At 39.1% G+C, this 17,324-nt stretch overlaps 2 protein-coding genes across 5 annotated transcripts in view; one reads left to right on the top strand and one right to left on the bottom strand.

The window, feature by feature from the left end:
* The window catches only part of XPO5 (exportin 5), a gene marked incomplete at its 5' end in the record, with an annotated part of 41,604 nt that extends 38,238 nt beyond the window's left edge, over nt 1-3,366 (bottom strand). For 2 of the 3 annotated variants that reach the window (XM_081941294.1, XM_081941293.1), the window contains 2 exons: nt 954-1,075; nt 3,115-3,366. In XM_081941294.1, coding sequence (XP_081797420.1) covers nt 954-1,075; nt 3,115-3,366 — 374 coding nt within the window. Of the gene's footprint in view, nt 1-953; nt 1,076-2,786; nt 3,067-3,114 lie in introns of those variants that run through there. The other variant, XM_081941295.1, reaches the window with a different exon arrangement.
* On the top strand, nt 3,291-14,403 carry POLH (DNA polymerase eta). 2 transcript variants are annotated; one of them, XM_081941297.1, is made up of 10 exons: nt 3,291-3,428; nt 5,291-5,425; nt 6,073-6,290; nt 7,158-7,327; nt 9,465-9,568; nt 9,841-9,960; nt 11,326-11,449; nt 12,121-12,186; nt 12,823-12,992; nt 13,523-14,403. In XM_081941297.1, the coding sequence occupies exons 2-10, from the start codon at nt 5,340-5,342 to the stop codon at nt 14,319-14,321; spliced, it is 1,857 nt and encodes a 618-aa protein (XP_081797423.1). In that variant the 5' UTR covers nt 3,291-3,428; nt 5,291-5,339; the 3' UTR covers nt 14,322-14,403. The 2 variants fall into 2 exon arrangements, with proteins under 2 accessions (XP_081797423.1, XP_081797422.1); XM_081941296.1 differs by lacking the exon at nt 3,291-3,428 and adding an exon at nt 4,118-4,332.
* Nucleotides 14,404-17,324: the final 2,921 nt, after the last annotated feature.

Raw genomic sequence — 17,324 nt, forward strand, 5'->3', positions numbered from 1 at the left:
CACTTGTTTCATCTAGCCGGCCTGGCCTAATTCCAGCTTTCCCACCTCGGTTTGTATTTTTAAATTTTGTGATTTGGTTTTAAGGTTAGTTTTAATTTTATAAATTTGTACAGGGGTGTATTTAATTCGATTTTAGTTATATGTATTTTGACTGTATGACTTTAATTTGTACCTGTACACCGCCCCGAGTCCCTTTGGGGAGAGGGGGTGGTCTAGAAGTCAAATAAATAAATAAATAAATAATAAATAAATAATAAATAAATAAATAAATAAATAATAAATAAAATAATAAATAAATAAATAAATAAAACAAATAAATAAATAAGTGAGAGATATTCTGTTCTCAAGTTGTCTATCCAGCTAAACTTTCCCGTACCAAAGCAAAAGCAGTATACATAGCCTTTAAAAGAATTAAAGCCAGTTTTCATTTAACAACAATAATTGGGTCTTGGTAAGCAATGCAGTCATAAACTGCTACAGTATATCATGTGACCACATTGCTTAGTAATGGCCATCCTAGCAGTCTCTATTGCTGTTGTTCAGCAAGGATCTCATGTAACTGTGACTTCCTGTTGCCTTCCCACAGGTAAAGTCAATAGGAAAGCCATCTGGAAGTCACAAATTCTGAGGGGAGGGGAGGGGGCAAAAAGCAGTGTGGAGGGTGGGTGAGTACTACAGAGAGAGGTGTGGACTGTGCCCTATGGCAAGTGCCTGCAAGCTATTTCATTAACACCAAAATACTGAATATCAATTCCTTCTATGAACTGTCACCAAGTCATCTTTGTTATAAACTACACATGCAAATTCTACTATTATAATGATATTATATTATAATTGCATCTATTGCTATATTATAATAAGACTGATGCAAATCTAATTTCTTAATTAAATCAATTTAAGGACCTCTGGGAACTTGCAATATTACACCACTTGTTGGAACTAAAAATTCTTACTTCACCACATGCTCCAAGATCTGAAGACCAAAATGCCTGACAATTGCAGTCTGGGATTTTTCTGCTAATTTCAATCCACAAGGAACACAATCTGGACTTTTTTCTTTAAATTCTTCACAAAACTGAAAAGGAATAATAATTTATTTTAAGCGCTTACGTGTATAATTTGTCCACCAAGGTAATTATGAAAAGGCCAACCAAATTCTGAGATAAAGTAATATTTTAAATCATTCCACTATATTGTTTTGAAAATACGGAAAACAGCCTACTTATGTAATTTAGGATATGGCACTAAACAGCATATTAACTAAAAGTGATGTGTATCACACTTATAAACACAACTTTCAGGATACTAATAGCAAGACTGGTTTGCCTATCAATTTTCTAATTTGTGAATCAAAATAGATTACTTTCCCCCTCTTAATTATTGGACTATTTTCCTGAAGATTTCTAGGTTATATAGGTACTATTCATCACTAACTATATTATTATATTTGCTCATTGCTAACTTTTTCTAGTTTTCTATTTTTTAATGTCATTTTACAATGTTTACAATATTTTAACTAAAATTAATTTGTCCCAAGCTTCTTTCTATTTATAGTTATGGTTGATTTCTTCTATCAAGCTCAAGTTTCTACATCAGATTATTTTGAAGGTTCTACTGTCTTCATTACATCTAAAAATGTAGCCCAATACATGCTTTGATATTCCCTTCCCCTTGCCTTCCTGTGTTTTAAATCTACCTGCTTGATGAAAACTTTTTGCAAACACAAACACGACCATCTATTTCATCAATGATCAGTGAAACAATTAAAAATATTGCTTCCATGAGGAATGTTGATTTTCCACCCCATGGCTGACATAGCACTATTTTTGTTAGTCCTTTCTTGAAAACTTTCATATTTGCTACATGTTGTCTTCATGCTTTCACAGCAAGCAGAGCACCATATCTGGGAGTCTGAGAAAAACAGTACAGAACATCGTTTTTATTCCTGGAATACCACCGCATGCAGGCAGCTATCTGGCCTGCTCAACTGGCAGTCAACCTTACAGAAGTAGGCTGTTTCCCATGTTTTCAAAACAATACACAGGTAGTCCTCGATTTACAAGAGTTCATTTAGTGACCATTCAAAGTTACAGTGGCACTGAAAAAAGTGATTTATGACCCTTTTTTCACACTTACGACTTCTGCAGCGTCCCAATGATGTGATCAAAACTCAGATGCTTGGAAACTGGTTCACGCTTATGACCATTGCTATATCCCAAGGTCATGTCATCCCCTTTTGTAACCTTCTGACAAGCAAAGTCAGCGGGGAAGCCAGATTCACTTAACAACTGTGTTACTAACTTATCAACCTCAGCAATTCATTTAACAACTGTAGCAAGAGTTCACTTAACAAATGTCTCACTTAATAGCAGACATTTTGGGCTCAATTGTGATCGTTGAGGACTACCTGTGGTAGGAATGATTTAAAATAATACAGGTAGTCCCCGACTTACAACAGTTCATTTAGTGACTGTTCAAAGTTACAACATCCCTGAAAAAAGGGGGACTCAGGACCGCTATTTACACTTACAACCGTTGCAGCATCCCCATGGTCACATGATCAAAACTCAAATGCTCGGCAACGGACTCGTATTTACGACGGTTGCAGTGTCCAGGAGTCCTGTGATCCCCTTTTGACCGGCAAAGTCAAGGCACAAGCCGGATTCACTTAACATCCGGGTTACTCCATTTAACCACAGCAGTGATTCACTTAACAACAGGGGCATTAAAAAAACCTGCAAAATGGAGCAAGGCTCCCTTAACACTTGTTTCACTTAGCAACATACATTTTGGGCTCCGTTCTGGTCGTAAGTTGAGGACTACATCCTTTCACTTCGATCTCAGAATAAGCGGCCCCATGAAGAACAGATCGTGACTGGGGGAGGAGGCATCGAGGCCCCGAAGGCATCAATCAAGCCGACGAGGCGAGCGAGTCCCCACGTTCTCCACCCCGAACGACCTGCTCCAAAGGATGGCCAGGCGAGTTAACGGTAACGGCAGCGGGGAAAAAGGCCGGCGGAGGCCATGCGTTTCCCTCCCACTTTACTTCGGGCCGCTGGTTTGCGTGCATGCTCCAAGGGGCGTTCCCGCCTGTAACCGCTGCCGCCACGATACCTTGAGGGCCTCCAGACGGTAGCGCTGCGTGGAGGCCGGGTCCATCATCGCCGTCACCGCCTTCACCAGTTGCTCGCAGAGCGTGTTCACGGGGTCCCACGACATTGTGCCTGGATGCAAGGTCTTCCGGCGGGGAGGGGGAAACGGGAGGGGGGGAGAGGTTCCGTTGCCCACGGCAACCAAGCAACCGGGGGGAAAGCCAAGAAGCAACGGCGTGCCGGGTCCAACGGAGAGAAAAGTCACAGTGCGCATGCGCGGGAGGTCGGCTGATCTCTTCTTGAACGGTGGCCGGACAAGCTGGATCCAACTCTATGGTACGCGTATAGAGTTAGAAATGTAGAATACATCGTTTTCCTTTGAGGGACTTCGGTTCTTTCGGGCTTCCTCTCTCCCCACCCCCCCTCCAAACATTCGACTTTCTCTTTCTTCAGAGAAAGTCATTCCACAAAGTCCAACCTGCAACAGGGAATATTCAGAAGTATATTCATATTGGTGAAACGACTTCCAGGTTTTTTTTTAAAAAAATGGACCTAAGCTTGACAGGGTTGAGTCTCAGTTTTTAGTTTCATGGGTGAATGGAGGACTGGACTGGAGTAATAATGCATTGTCCAGGAGTCATAATAGTCAAGTATCTTAAGCGTCTTAGGCAGAGGTCTTCAAACTTGGCAACTTTAAGACTTGTGGACTTCAACTCCCAGAATTCTCCATAAAAAAACATGAGTTGAGCGATATTCGAAGGACATTACTTTTATGGCAGGGGTGTCCAAACTTGGGAACTTTAAGACTTGTGGACTTTAACTCCCAGAATTCCACAAGCTGGCTGGGGAATTCTGGGAGTTGAAGTCCACAAATCTTAAAGTTCCCAAGTTTGGACACCCCTGTTTTATGGTATGTTTTCTTTTAAAACTACGTTTCCCAAGGTGCCTTGAGTGTTGGGCGGAAGTTAGAAACCGTAGAGGGAGGAGGGTTTTTTTTCCCTCTGATCCTTCCCGACGGCGGGAACTTATCCCGGATTTCTCTGTTTCCCCTTCTACTTTTGGCTTCGGCTTAATCCTTTTGGGTGGCCGTCAAGCGGAGCGCGATGGTTCGGGGGCAGGAGCGAGTGGTGGCTTTGGCGGATATGGACTGTTTCTATATACAGGTGGAGCGACGGCTGGATCCCCGTCTGCATGGAAAGCCGTGTGTCGTGGTGCAATATAAGACGTGGAAAGGTGGCGGGTAGGAAGTGCCTCTCTTTGTGTAGACAGAAAGCGTTAGATAATCGAGGCGAAGGAATGACTCGCTTTGGAAAACAGACGAGCCGCGTCTTCTTCCGGCGTCGTTACAAGAAACGGCAACTTCGCGGAGACACGTTTTAACTCAATTCTACTTTTCTTTGAGCCAGTTTGGTGTGATGAGGGTACAAGCCGACTGGGTGACCTTGTCACTTTCAGCCGTAGGAAGGAGGGCAGGATTTGTGAAATCTTGCCAAGAAAACTGCAGGGATTATAGTCCAGGCAGTCAGTCCCCTGGAGTCAAAAAGCCAATTCAAGGACACACACAAAAAAGTCTTCCTTCTGTTAATAAGCAGATTATTTACAATAGCGGGGGGGGGGGGGAGCCTAATGTCTCCAGTATTTTGCTTTGCATACATATCTAGATTAAATAATGCATTCCTAAATGGTAATGGGAGAAAATGAATGTTTCATGTATACATGTTTTTTATTTCTGGACCAACTTCTGTAGTGTCCTCATTTAAACATCAGGTCTCTCTCTCTCTCTGATTGCTTCTCTAAAATTTGTTTGGTCCTTTACTTTTGTGTTTTATATATAGAACTCTAGAATTCTTGATTAGGATAATTTTTGCTCAGCCTTGTCCAAAATATGTATTTTTAACCTGGGGCGGGGCAGTGGGGGTACAGGAACCCTAGCACTGTGGTACATGCAGTGATTAAGTAGCTGTCAATTACCACAGGTTCATAGCCTCTCAATATCTTCTAAAAATCTTTAGGAATGAATGTCCCCTCTCAAAATGATTAAATATTCTATGATTGAAGAAGAAAATCCTGAGAAGTATTCAATGTGGAGGTGATACTGTAAAACCTGTGAAAGTTCTCCTATCTAATGCTAAACTGGGGGAAATGAACATTTTGTCCTTTATGTAATGTCTAATATCTTTCCCCTTCATGGAATTCAGGATAATTGCTGTGAGCTATGAAGCACGTGCTTTTGGAGTTAAAAGAAACATGTGGGCTGCGGATGCCAAGAAGTTATGCCCAGATCTTGAGTTGGCTAGAGTGCCAGAGGCCCGTGGCAAAGCAGATCTCACCAGGTAAACCTGGGATTGGTAGCTTTTTACAATTTATCTTGCTCTCCACCCACTTGGGTGATTGTGAAACCATCTAAAACAACCAAACAAAAATGTCTCAGTATGGTCCTTAATCACAGCTGCTTTTTGGTGAATTTTCCGCTTTTTGGGAACTTATGTTTGTTTTCCAAACAGTTTAAAGAAATACATTATGCTGCCTCTTAAAAACTGGATGCAGTATGTTTAGTTTATTCTTCTTTAAAAAATATCATCATGCAATCACAGTATTCAGGACAATGATGTAGTAGTAGAACTAGGAATTAATTAAAGGAATTTGTGCATGTATGTGTGGGTTTTACCTCATTTTTAAAAGTATTTAAAGCCCGAAGCTTTGCATATCTCATTTTCTATTCATTTTACTACTTCTTACTGAAAATCAGAACTATGATCACCATGAATAGTTTGTTGCTGAATGTTGATGTATAATTTCAGAGTTTCTGAAGCTATGCAAAAACAAACAAAAAAGGCGATGAAGGTGTTTTCATGCGTCAAATTCTACATTATGAAAAAAATAATGCTACAGACCCATCACTTTGATGGCCAGATTTTTATTAGATTCTTGAGGGCAGGATAAACAGAAATATCAAAATTTATTTGGTGCCTTCATGTAGATATAGAGAAGCCAGCATAGAGGTGATGGAAGTGATATCACGTTTTGCTGTGATTGAACGTGCCAGCATCGATGAAGCTTATCTGGACTTAACACAAGCTGTACAGGAAAGGCTGAAAAAGATGGAGGGTCAACCTATTTCAGTAGAGCAATTGGGAACTACGTATATTCAAGGATTCCCAAATAGCCTTGAAGAAGAAGAAAATACGGACAACAAAGGTATAGTGGTGTCTTTGTGTGTGTGTGTGTGTGTGTGTGTGTGTGTGTGTGTGTGTGTGTGTAGAGAGAGAGAGAGGAGTGGGGGTGGGGAAGAGAGAGAATCCATTAATACTAATGTTCAGTCCAGTTATGTTTTCTGGGGAATTGAATAACATTTGCAAGCAGATTGGATTCTCTCCCCCAACTGCATTCACTTGATTTTCTGTGATTTTGCTATTAGGAATGAGTTGAGCTTGTTATACTGAAGCTGGAAAAACTTTCAGTGCTACTTTTCTTTTTATCTAAACTAAAATATAGGGAACCAAAGACTGGTTTCCAACATTTCCTGTTTACTTTTGGAACTTAAAGATTCATTCCTGCATGTTTTTCTCACTTAAAAGTTTAGCTCACTGTGATATGTTTGAATTCCAGAAAAATCAAGATAGAATACCAACATGAAGTACTCATTCTGTGTGCTGACTCTCTAGGATTGTGTTCTCTTTTACATATATATACATTCCAGGAAGGCTTGTTTGATCCAACTTTGGAACTTTTGTCACATCTATTTTTTTAGGAACCATGCTCTGATATATATTCTTCAAACTTTTATAATGATATTTTTTTATATGTTGTGCAAGCTGAAATCTTCCTGAGCACACCTTTATGCCGTTTGGTCTGCTTTGACTGGACCTCACATGCTCCAGTCACACAAATGCATTGTGTAAGGTTATATATTTTACTGTACCGTGGCATTATATAATGAGTGACATTAAGATGCTAAGAAGAGTTTATTGGTATATTGGCATGTGGTTCATTAATGAATATGGTTATAAACGGTTAACAGTCTAGCAAGATGCTTACTTTGAATCGGTTTGTGTTCTTTTTTAGAGGAGATAAGGCAACGTGGTGTGTGCCAGTGGCTCAAGTCATTGCCTTTTGTAGATCCCAGCAATCCAGAATTGCAGCTGACAGTAGGGGCAGCGATCATGGAAGAAATGAGGGCTGCAGTGGAGTCTGCCACTGGATTTCAATGTTCTGTTGGGATTTCTCACAATAAGGTATTGCTGCTTGTTTTCTAACGTTGAACTCACTCTACTACTCAACACGTACAACTTGATTGGTCTATGTCAAAATCTGTATCCAATGAATGCAGGACGTATAAAAGAGAGAAAGCGCTTGAAGCACTTGGGAAAGTTCTGTTGGATAATACTGAGGGGATGCTGTTTCAATCAATTGGAATAGAGCTGGAAGGGACCTTTAAGATCTTCTAGTCCAATCCCCTGCTCAAGCAGGAGACGCTATACCGTGATGGCGAACCTTTGGCGCGCATGCCACAGGTGGCACACAGAACCCTCTCTGCAGGCATGCAAGCTGTCGCCCCAGCTCAGATTTGCCGCGCATGTCGTAGGATACTAAATAAGCCATCAACATAAATCATAAGATATAAGTAACAAAAGTTATAGTCATAAGATAAGGAAATAGGTAATAGGAAAGATGAGAAGGATAATAGTAATGCAGCCCTACTAGATAGTTTAACAGTGTTGTGGGAACTAGTTTAGCAGAGTGATGTCATGGGAATGTCCTTGTGTCTAGTTGTTTTTGCGTGCAATTCCCTATAGCGTTGAATAGAACTGAGGGAAGAAGTTGAAACAGTTTATGTCCAGGATGCGAGGGATCTGTAGATATTTTCACAGCCCTCTTTCTGGCTCATGCAGTATACAGGTCCTCAATGGAAGGCAGACTGGTAGCAATTGTTTTTTTCTGCAGTTCTAACTATCCATTGAAGTCTGTGTCTGTCTGGTTTGGTTGCAGGACCAAACCTGACAGTTATAGATGTGCAAATGACAGATTCAATAGTTCCTTTCTAAACTGTATCAGCAGCTCCTTGAGCAGGCTGAGCTTTCTGAGTTGGTGTAGGAAGAACATTCTTTGTTGTGCTTTTTAAAGGACATTTTTGATGTTAGGGGTCCATTTTAAGTCTTGAGATATTATAGAACCTAGAAACTTGAAGGTCTCTACTGCTGATACTGTGTTGTCTAGTACTGTAAGAAGTGGTAGAATAAGAGGGCTTCTCCTAAAATGGACTCTCATTTCTACAGTTTTGAGTGTGTCCAGTTCAAGATGAGTCGTCATCTGATTTACCTAACTGTTCCCAACTGAGATATGTGCCACATAGCAGAGTGGGCTGGGTGCTGTTTCCCCACCTCTGGGAAGAGAAATAGTTTCTGCAAGCCTAATATGAGAGACAGACAGACAGACAGACAGACAGACAGACAGACACACACACACACACACACACACACACACACACACACCTAGGGCTCAGTTATACTCCAGGTCAACATCCTCATCCATGGTCAGATCAAGGGGGAGGGAGATCTTATTTATTAACTTAGCAACAACACCTGCAGGCCAAAGGGGTTAGCTAATATGATTACCAGTCCACCTACTGGAGGTGGGAGGGAACTGGCGCAAGTTATCTTGTCTCTTTTCTTCATAACCTGACCAGTTATTTTCCCCAACAGTCACTTCCATCTGCCTGTCTAACTGGAGTCACCTCATCCTTTCCCTTATATAATTGCCGAAATCTCCTATACTCTTAGAAAGAAATAAAAGTTAGTGAAGTCTGAAGTGGCTTTCCCTATGAGTCAACATTCTAAGTCTGCTATCCACTCAGGGTTAGTCTTACTTCACTTTTCAAAGGCTTTTGGGACAAACTGGAATAAGCACCCACAAAATGGAACAATTCTATTCTGGACCAAAAAGCAGGTAGCCCAAGTTGAAGCAAATGCATTATTCTCCAGGATTCTACAGTGATGTGAACATATCATTCTATTTAAGTTTGCTTTAAAAGTTTTTGTAATTTTATACATCCTGGTATTAAGAATGCATACAATTCTATTGGGTTTTTTGGCCCCAGGATGAACTAAATACAAATATTTATGATGAATAAAAATGAGGGAAAACATACAGTATGAGAATTTATATTTTGGACCAGATATACTTTCCTTTTGGTTAAGTAAGTTAAATGTATCATTGTGTCCTTGAAATTCCATAATATAGTGATTATCTTTATATACTTTTGAGTAGTTGTATTTGCACTGTGTCCTATGTTTTGATTTCTTTTGTTCTAACATTTGAATGTAGGAAATTGAAAAGCCACTGTTGCTAAACTAGCTGTTTGGTTCATTTCAGGTATTAGCAAAACTGGCCTGTGGCCTCAACAAACCAAATCGACAGACTCTGGTATCACAGGGGGCTGTTCCTCAGCTCTTTAGCAAGATGCCAATCGGCAACATGTACGTAAAACTGAGGATATAACCATGAATTTCAAAGTTATCCTTTTCTCCTGCTTGTTACTACTTGGGCATATTTGTGCTTGATTCCTACTAGTATAGGCAGAAGCTACTTATTCATTACTGTTTCTGTCAATATGCTTTAGCCATTTGTCAAATAGCGCAAATCCCACAGTCCTTCCCTCTTTGGATGATTACCTGAATACTTTTGCTGATTGTACCCGGATCTAGTATCTTTTCTTTCTCCATCCAATTGGTTTCTTTTTCTCCTGTAGTCGCAATCTTGGAGGGAAACTAGGTGCTTCTATTACTGAATGTCTCGGAGTGCAATATATGGGAGAGCTGATCCAGTTCAGTGAATCACAGCTTCAGACACATTTTGGAGAGAAGACTGGGCAAGTCACTTTTTTTTTAAATTTTGGATTCTATGTATGTTTCTTTTTGTGCTTATACAGTATATAGGCTGTTCAGTACTTAACTTGGAATGGAGTACGTAGAAAGTAGGCTAGTTCTGCTAAGCATCTGAATCAGTAGGATCTGATGTTTTCTTTTGCTTATTCGCTTATTTCAAGGGAAAATAGTCATTTTGGGAAATAATGAGAAACGAATGCAGTATTGCGTGAAATACGTTCTATTTTGAAATGAGGGGTTTTCAGTTTTTAAAAAACCAGCCAAATGTTCTAATAAATAAATCATAAGACTAGTTGATACAAGGTGTTGGAAGAAATGTCCATCTGGGTTCAGTTCCAAGTGAGGAAAAAGACACTGGATTCATGGAAGTTGCTTGGAAAGAAGGTTTATTGATGATGGACAGGACCACATGGTTTGAGGTCCTGGGGGAAAAAGGGGATCACATGCCTTGAAGATCTTGAAGAAAAAGGGAATAGATGCTGAGGGGGCGAGGGGTGCTGAGTTTCTGCCTCCTTTTTAGGGGAAATATTCCGCCCTTTTAATATTTCCTAAAATATTTCATTTTCCTAGGAGAGGGGTGGGTGCTAACTTCCTACAGTGCAAGGCTATTCTAACCCCTTGGAATGCTGTTTGGATTGACAAATGGGATATTCAATGAATGAGTGCCAAATGAAATCTTCCTCTAATAAATTTCCAGCTAATATAGCAATGTATTGAATTATATCCACAGCTTCCCTTCAGCCACAAGTATTGATCTTTTGCAGTCATCTTTTTATGCTTTTTACATGATATCTAATTTGGCCTTCTGTTTTTACTTTACTGAGTTCAGGGTAGAATTCATAGATGTCTTAAAATACAACAAATGCAAATGGGAATATGCTGTAGTAATGTAAAATAGATGGACAGAGATGGATCTTTAGTTGGTCAGTGTTGCTTTTCATTTGTAGTACTCCACAAGAAAGAATTTACGATTTCCAGTGTTTCAACAATAGGAGCAGTAATTCAGGAGATTTGTTGATGTAAAAATGTAAATGCAAATATTTTATTTGGATACTGAAAACTAAATCCTGTGTCAGAAATTCTGTGTTCCTTAAAACTGTATCTGCCTTTTTGAACCATTATTTTGAATCTAGTTGGTGAACATTGGGATCTACTGAGCAAAATGTGGCTTTAATGGAAATGTATAAATGGTACTTAATGTTTGTTAAATTATCCATTTTGGAATCCTTTATTTTGAATTGATGCAACTTCCAAATATTTTGGATAATTAAATAAATAGCAACATAAATCAACGATTAGTTACAAACTTAGATGTATTATTTACTTGGGCTTCTATGTATGATTTACAGATCCTGGTTATATGAATTGTGCAGAGGAATTGACTTTGAACCTGTGAAAGCTAGACAATTGCCAAAATCCATTGGTTGCAGTAAGAATTTCCCTGGAAAAACAGCATTGGCTACTCAGAAGCAGGTAAAAAAGTGCAGAGATAATAGTATGTGGTTTGGACTGGCATGGGTTGAGCCAAGTGGAATACATTTTGGCAAAATTTGTATAGGCTTATTGATTCAGAAATCCAAAATAATTGTCCCATTATTAAACTCCTTAATTCTAGCGCAAACTACATAGAATATTCACAGCCAACCAACTGCCTTCTCATTAACTGGAGGGTAACCTATTATCTTCCCATTTTAGGGTGGCTGGATATTCAGATTAGTACTAAAGAGGTAGAGACCCAGAATGTCAACTTAGAATAGCAAATAGCTCTTCTATTACCATGGTGAATGGTAATTTGAATCTTATGCACTTAGATCTTCAGCAGTCAATAAAGAGACAGTTGGAAAACTTTGAAGGTTCAATCAGTGGGAATACCCTACAGCTTTTATAATATATTGAAATAATTTGGATTATAGATTTCTTGGACCATAAGCAGAAAGTTATTCTGCTTTGTATTTCAATACTTTTCCAGCTGCATAGATTATGTGATATTGATTTTGTATTGCTGTTATGAATCTGATTTTGAAGATATGGGAATCTGACAGTTCCAAAAAGCCTGCCAGAAAGTTTTCTTTTGATTTGATTTAAGATAGCAGCATACTAATCATAGTCCTAAAATTGTAACTGTATTGTAATGCTTTCTGAAGGTGCAGTATTGGCTCTTGCAATTGGCCTTGGAGCTGGAAGAGAGATTGAATAAGGATAGAGACCAGGTAGGCATAATGTTATCTAACCAATATATGTGTATAGAACTGAAACATATGGGAGAACAGCTTTTGCTATTTGATGGGATTTGAATTGTTTAATTCAGTGCTTTCTCATCAGTATTTTGCTGCCGAACTGATTACCATGATCTTGAGTAGAATTTCTGGTGATAAATAAATGGATGTCTGCTCTGAAGAGTGAAAATGGTTAAAAAAAATTCAATGGGATGGGCAAGGGGGAAACAAAAGATAGAAAAAAAAGAGAAAGATGATCATTTAAAAAGCCTGCTGAGGCTATTTTTTTACAATCTTTGTTCTTTCATACTAGCTCAGAGTTTCCTGTTTCTTAATTCATTGTCTATTTCTTAATTCAATTAATCCATTCATTAATGGATGCATTCTACAGCCTCTTTGCCCCAGAAAGGAAAATAGAACTACGACTGAGTTGGGAAGGGGCTACAGCCACAAACTGTAGAAGTCTTAGGCCCACTTTTCTATTGGGATAAAGTTCTAACCCTTTTCTGTTGACTATATCTTCAGTGATGAAAAAATTCAATGGCTTCATATCTTAAGTACTGTATCTCTTGTTACAGTCTTTTATGGATCCATTTCCATTATTTATTTAATATATTTATTTTTCCACAGAACAACCGGGTAGCTAAACAATTGAGTGTTGGGATCCATATGCAGGGTGGTAAACATACCAATATAACACGCTGCTGTGCCTTGTCCCAGTATGATGCTCAAAAAATTAGCAGAGATGCCTTTGCACTAATCCAGAACTGTAACACAGCAGCAGGCCAGCAAGCAACATGGTAAGAATTTTACTTCTTGAATTTAAGAATAAGCTACTGTGGAGGGGAAAAAATGGTTCCTCTCCTTGCTGCTTAAATTTTGTCACATGCAGTAAGAGTTAGGAGATGAAATACAATAATAGAATGAGATCAGTAGGAACTTTTTTTCTTTGGAAAAGAAGGGTTACCAAACATATACAGGCTCTTCAACCAAAGCCCATTAGAAGATTCTGTGCAAGATGTTGGCAAAGAAGCTAGTGGTATAATGCGAGAAGGAAAATTTGCATTAAAAATGGGACAGAGCAAAATTTGGAGTGCTAGTTATCAGTTAGAAGTCAGCGGTGTACCTTGCTTGGGTAGTTATTTTTGAACTAAAGAAAGAAAAATCTTGAAAGGAAGTACTAGCTAGAAGAAAGAGTATACAGAAAGAATAATCTTGGGACAGATTCTTCCATGCTTAGAGAAGTCAAATTACTGGAAAAATTATAGTGCAGTTTAGTTTTGAGAGTGTTTTTCTTTTGGAATGCTTGATCATTTGCTTCTATCATTAGGTCTCCTCCTGTTACACTTCTTCAGCTCTGTGTGAGCAAATTTTCTGAGGCTTGTACAGTATCGTCTGTAGATATTACTTCCTTCCTTACTAATCATAGCCAACGTACTCAACACACCACCACCATTAAAGAAAGCATGAATGCAAAGTTCCTTGAAAGTCCCAAAAAGGAGACCAACAAGAAGGCAGTTAATGCTATTGAAATGCTCTTTCAAAGGGCAGCAAAAAGAAAACAAGCCCAGGCTATTGCTGGGCATTTTGTTCCTGGTGTAAATGATATGATAGTACCACCAGCTACTCAGATCAAGGAATCTCCCAACAGCAGCCAAGTTTCAGAAGGCTTAACGGAAACAAGCAACCCAAACATGATGCAGAAACAGCAGTTGATGGAACAAGCTTTGCAAGACACCACTTTGACTGGTGAAGGTTATGCATCATCTTCAGAAATGAGAATTCTTCCTGATTCATTCAAAGAAGAAAAAGTGCAGACTGCTCCTGGACTTTTGCAGGAGGGAGCTATGAGTTTGGCTGATCCCTCCTCAATGAATGACTGCTTGTTATGTGAGAAATGTAACCAAAGAGTGGCAGTGTGGGAGTTCAGTGAACACTTAGATTACCACTTTGCTGTAGAACTGCAGAATTCTTTCTTGGGGCCTGACTCCTTCAGATCAGTTGAATCTCTTGCCAGTCCAATGAAGGAGAAAAATAAATCAAGGGAACAGAGAACCACCAGTGCCAAACGACCAAAGCAAGATGGAACGAGGACTTTAGATTTCTTTTTTAAACCATTGCCACCATAGTTGCTCACTTGAGTAACTGGCGACTTAGAAAATGTACTTTCCCTAATTAACTAATCCTAATAAATTATTCCTTAAAACGTAATCTTTCTGGGAGCTAATTAATGGGGATAAAAATCTGTAATCGAAGGTATGCTGTCTGCAGGGTCTTCTGTTACTTTAGTGACAAGATGACAATGGACAACATGATGATGAGATTACGTTCTGCTAATAGTTCTGTAGTTGTTCCGTGACTAGTTTTAAAATAGAACTCTGTAAGTAAGAATTCATCTACTATCTTTCTGTCATGTAGAAGATTTACTTATTTCAAAAGTCTTGCATTCATATAGAGCAGTGGTTCTCAACTTTTCTAATGCTGCGACCCTTTAAATACAGTTCCTCATGTTGTGGTGACCCCCAACCATAAAATTGGTGTCTTGGTTCCTAAGACCATCGAAAATAAGTGTTTTCCGATGGTCTTAGGGGACTCCTGTGAAAGGGTTGTTCGACCCCCAAAGGGGTCCTGACCCACAGGTTGAGAACTACTGATGTAGAGGTTCTAAGAGCCAGAATACAGTTAAGATTACAATGAGTGAAAATCATAAGAAACCTTGATATCAGACAGCACAGAATTTTGGATTGGATTTTGAGACAGGATTAAAATCTAGACTTTCCATAGATGGTGGATTTCAACTTCTATTATCCTTTCCTATTGGTTCTGCTAGCTGGATTTGATAGCATTGAGGAGTCCACAACCTTTGGAAAACAACAGTTCAGTTCTCACTCTCTTGCGTTTTTTTTAATTTCTTAAGAACATTTCCATATATTTTCTAAACTTGTGTAAAAAACCTGTATTATACGTTCATTGGGGCCGCACTCCGAAAAAGCCGAACTTCTGGGTTCTAGTATGCATGACAATCAGCTGGCTGGCATGCATGCTGGTTTTTGGCACTGCCTTACACAAGAAGGACAGCTGATCGTTGTGTGTCCTTGCGCTCCAGAAACCCGGAAGACAAACAGGCAAGGCCGCGCATGCTGCACGACATGGCTTCACGTGCCATAGATTCGTCATCACGGTACTAGTGTATAAAATCAGAGCAAATCCACTTCCTACTAGTATTGATGATGTTACCTAGTTTGGTAATGAAACACCTGTAAGAAAACAAGCAAACTCAGAGAGCAACTAAGACTCCACAGTTCAACCCTCAGCTACAAATATTCTCTTCTGTAATTTGTTCTTTTTATCTATGACAAAATTGCACAACGGGATCATCTTAATTTAATTAAAAATAGTTTACTGTTGGATTAATCTGTCAAACTCCCGGCCCAGAGGCCGGATGCATCATGCACTGTCCACGTCCAGTTTAGCAAAGGGGGGAAAAGTCCTGATATGTTACGTGACGCTGCCGTAGTGGTGCAAGTTTGACACCCCTGGGATAAATACTCTCTCATTATTTTGGATCCACTCATTTGGAAGAAGCTGTTTATAGCCTTTGCAGTATTTGTTTTGATATACCTTAGAATACCTCATGGCATTACAATATATGCAACTTAAGTATTTGTTATTTATTTGAATCTGGATCTGTTAACACTGCAGTTGTCAGAAGAACTGGAAGAATCATCTGTGGCTCCTAAACCAGTAATCCTTCTTTGTAAGAGGTTGAAGGAAATTGGTGAAATTGATATTATTTACATGATCTTTTAGATTTGCGGTGGCTCAGTGGCTAAGACGCTGTGCTTGTCGATCAGATCGGCAGTACGGCGGTTTGAATCCCTAGTGCTGTGTAACGGAGTGAGCTCCCGTTACTTGCCCCAGCTTCTGCCAACCTAGCAGTTCAAAAGCAAGTAAAAATGCAAATAGAAAAATAGGAACCACCTTTGGTGGGAAGGTAACAGCGTTCCGTGCACCTTCAGTGTTTAGTCATGCCGGCCACATGACCACGGAGACATCTTTGGACAATGCTGGCTCTTCGGCTTTGAGATGGAGATGAGCACTGCCCCCTAGAATTGGGAACGACTAGCACATATGTGCGAGGGGAACCTTTACCTTTACCTGATCTTTGGAATGCATGCTTAAATGTCCTGTCCTATAAACTGGTTGCATTAAATGTAACATTAACTTCCTATAATCTTAAAATGAATGTAGTGCATTTAAATTTTGTTTTGTTTTACGAGATGCTCCAAATAAAATTTAACAAGGATTGGTTAGTGTCCCTGCTGATGGAGATACAATTTAGGGGTTGGAGCATTTTCTCATATGGTTTGCTCTTATCCTATTATTGTTCTGATGACAACTTTGGATTAATCATATTATGCTAAATACACATATGCTTCTTTGCCATATTCCAGTATTGGGAATTTAGCAAAAATTGTGAAAATTTTGGACATGGAAGTTGGTTAAATGAATTTAGAGTAAGGAGAAATCCATACTGGACTTGCAAAAATGGATTGCTATATTTGAATTAATATTTTTTAAAGGGGGCAAAGAATACTGCCAACTAATAGTATCAAAATTATTTAAATTCTGTTTATGACACAACTTTCTGATCTTGTGTATTTCTGTCTTACTTTATTACTCATTATTACTATGCTTACGAATTTTAAAATATATTCTTTTAATGCTTGAGTATGCATTTTCTTTTTTGTTGATTAGCAAAATAAAACTTACTGCTTTCAGATACAATTCATATTTCTATTATTTATAGTTTACATAGCATAAAGCGTGGTTATTGGAGGATTACCTGACACCTATAACATCTATCCAGCTGATTTGAAACTACAGCAATGGCACACTCCAATTCCTTTTGATTAATAGTCTCCATTGGGATCCCAGAAGCACACCTCTTCTGTAGCAGTACCTGTTTTCTGGAATGAGATCTCTTCCACCTTGAGATCCATGCTGTTGCTTAGAAGAACTAGAAGACCTGGCTCTTTGCTCAGGACTTCGGCCAGAGAGAGTGAAAACATTTGTCCGATTAAAAAAATTTTTTTTTTTACTGGTTATTGTATTTTTCTTTAGTTATTGTG

The sequence above is a fragment of the Natrix helvetica genome (genome assembly GCF_964273705.1).
Source record: "Natrix helvetica genome assembly, chromosome: 2".
Classification (NCBI taxonomy): Eukaryota; Metazoa; Chordata; class Lepidosauria; order Squamata; family Natricidae; genus Natrix; species Natrix helvetica.

Coding starts and splice junctions, on each gene's coding strand:
- POLH (XM_081941296.1), top strand. CDS start 4,196: ATGGTTCGGGGGCAGGAGCGAGTGGTGGCTTTGGCGGATATGGACTGT. Junction 9,569..9,840: donor AAGATGCCAATCGGCAACAT/GTACGTAAAACT, acceptor TTTCTCCTGTAG/TCGCAATCTTGGAGGGAAAC. Junction 12,993..13,522: donor GCAGGCCAGCAAGCAACATG/GTAAGAATTTTA, acceptor TTCTATCATTAG/GTCTCCTCCTGTTACACTTC.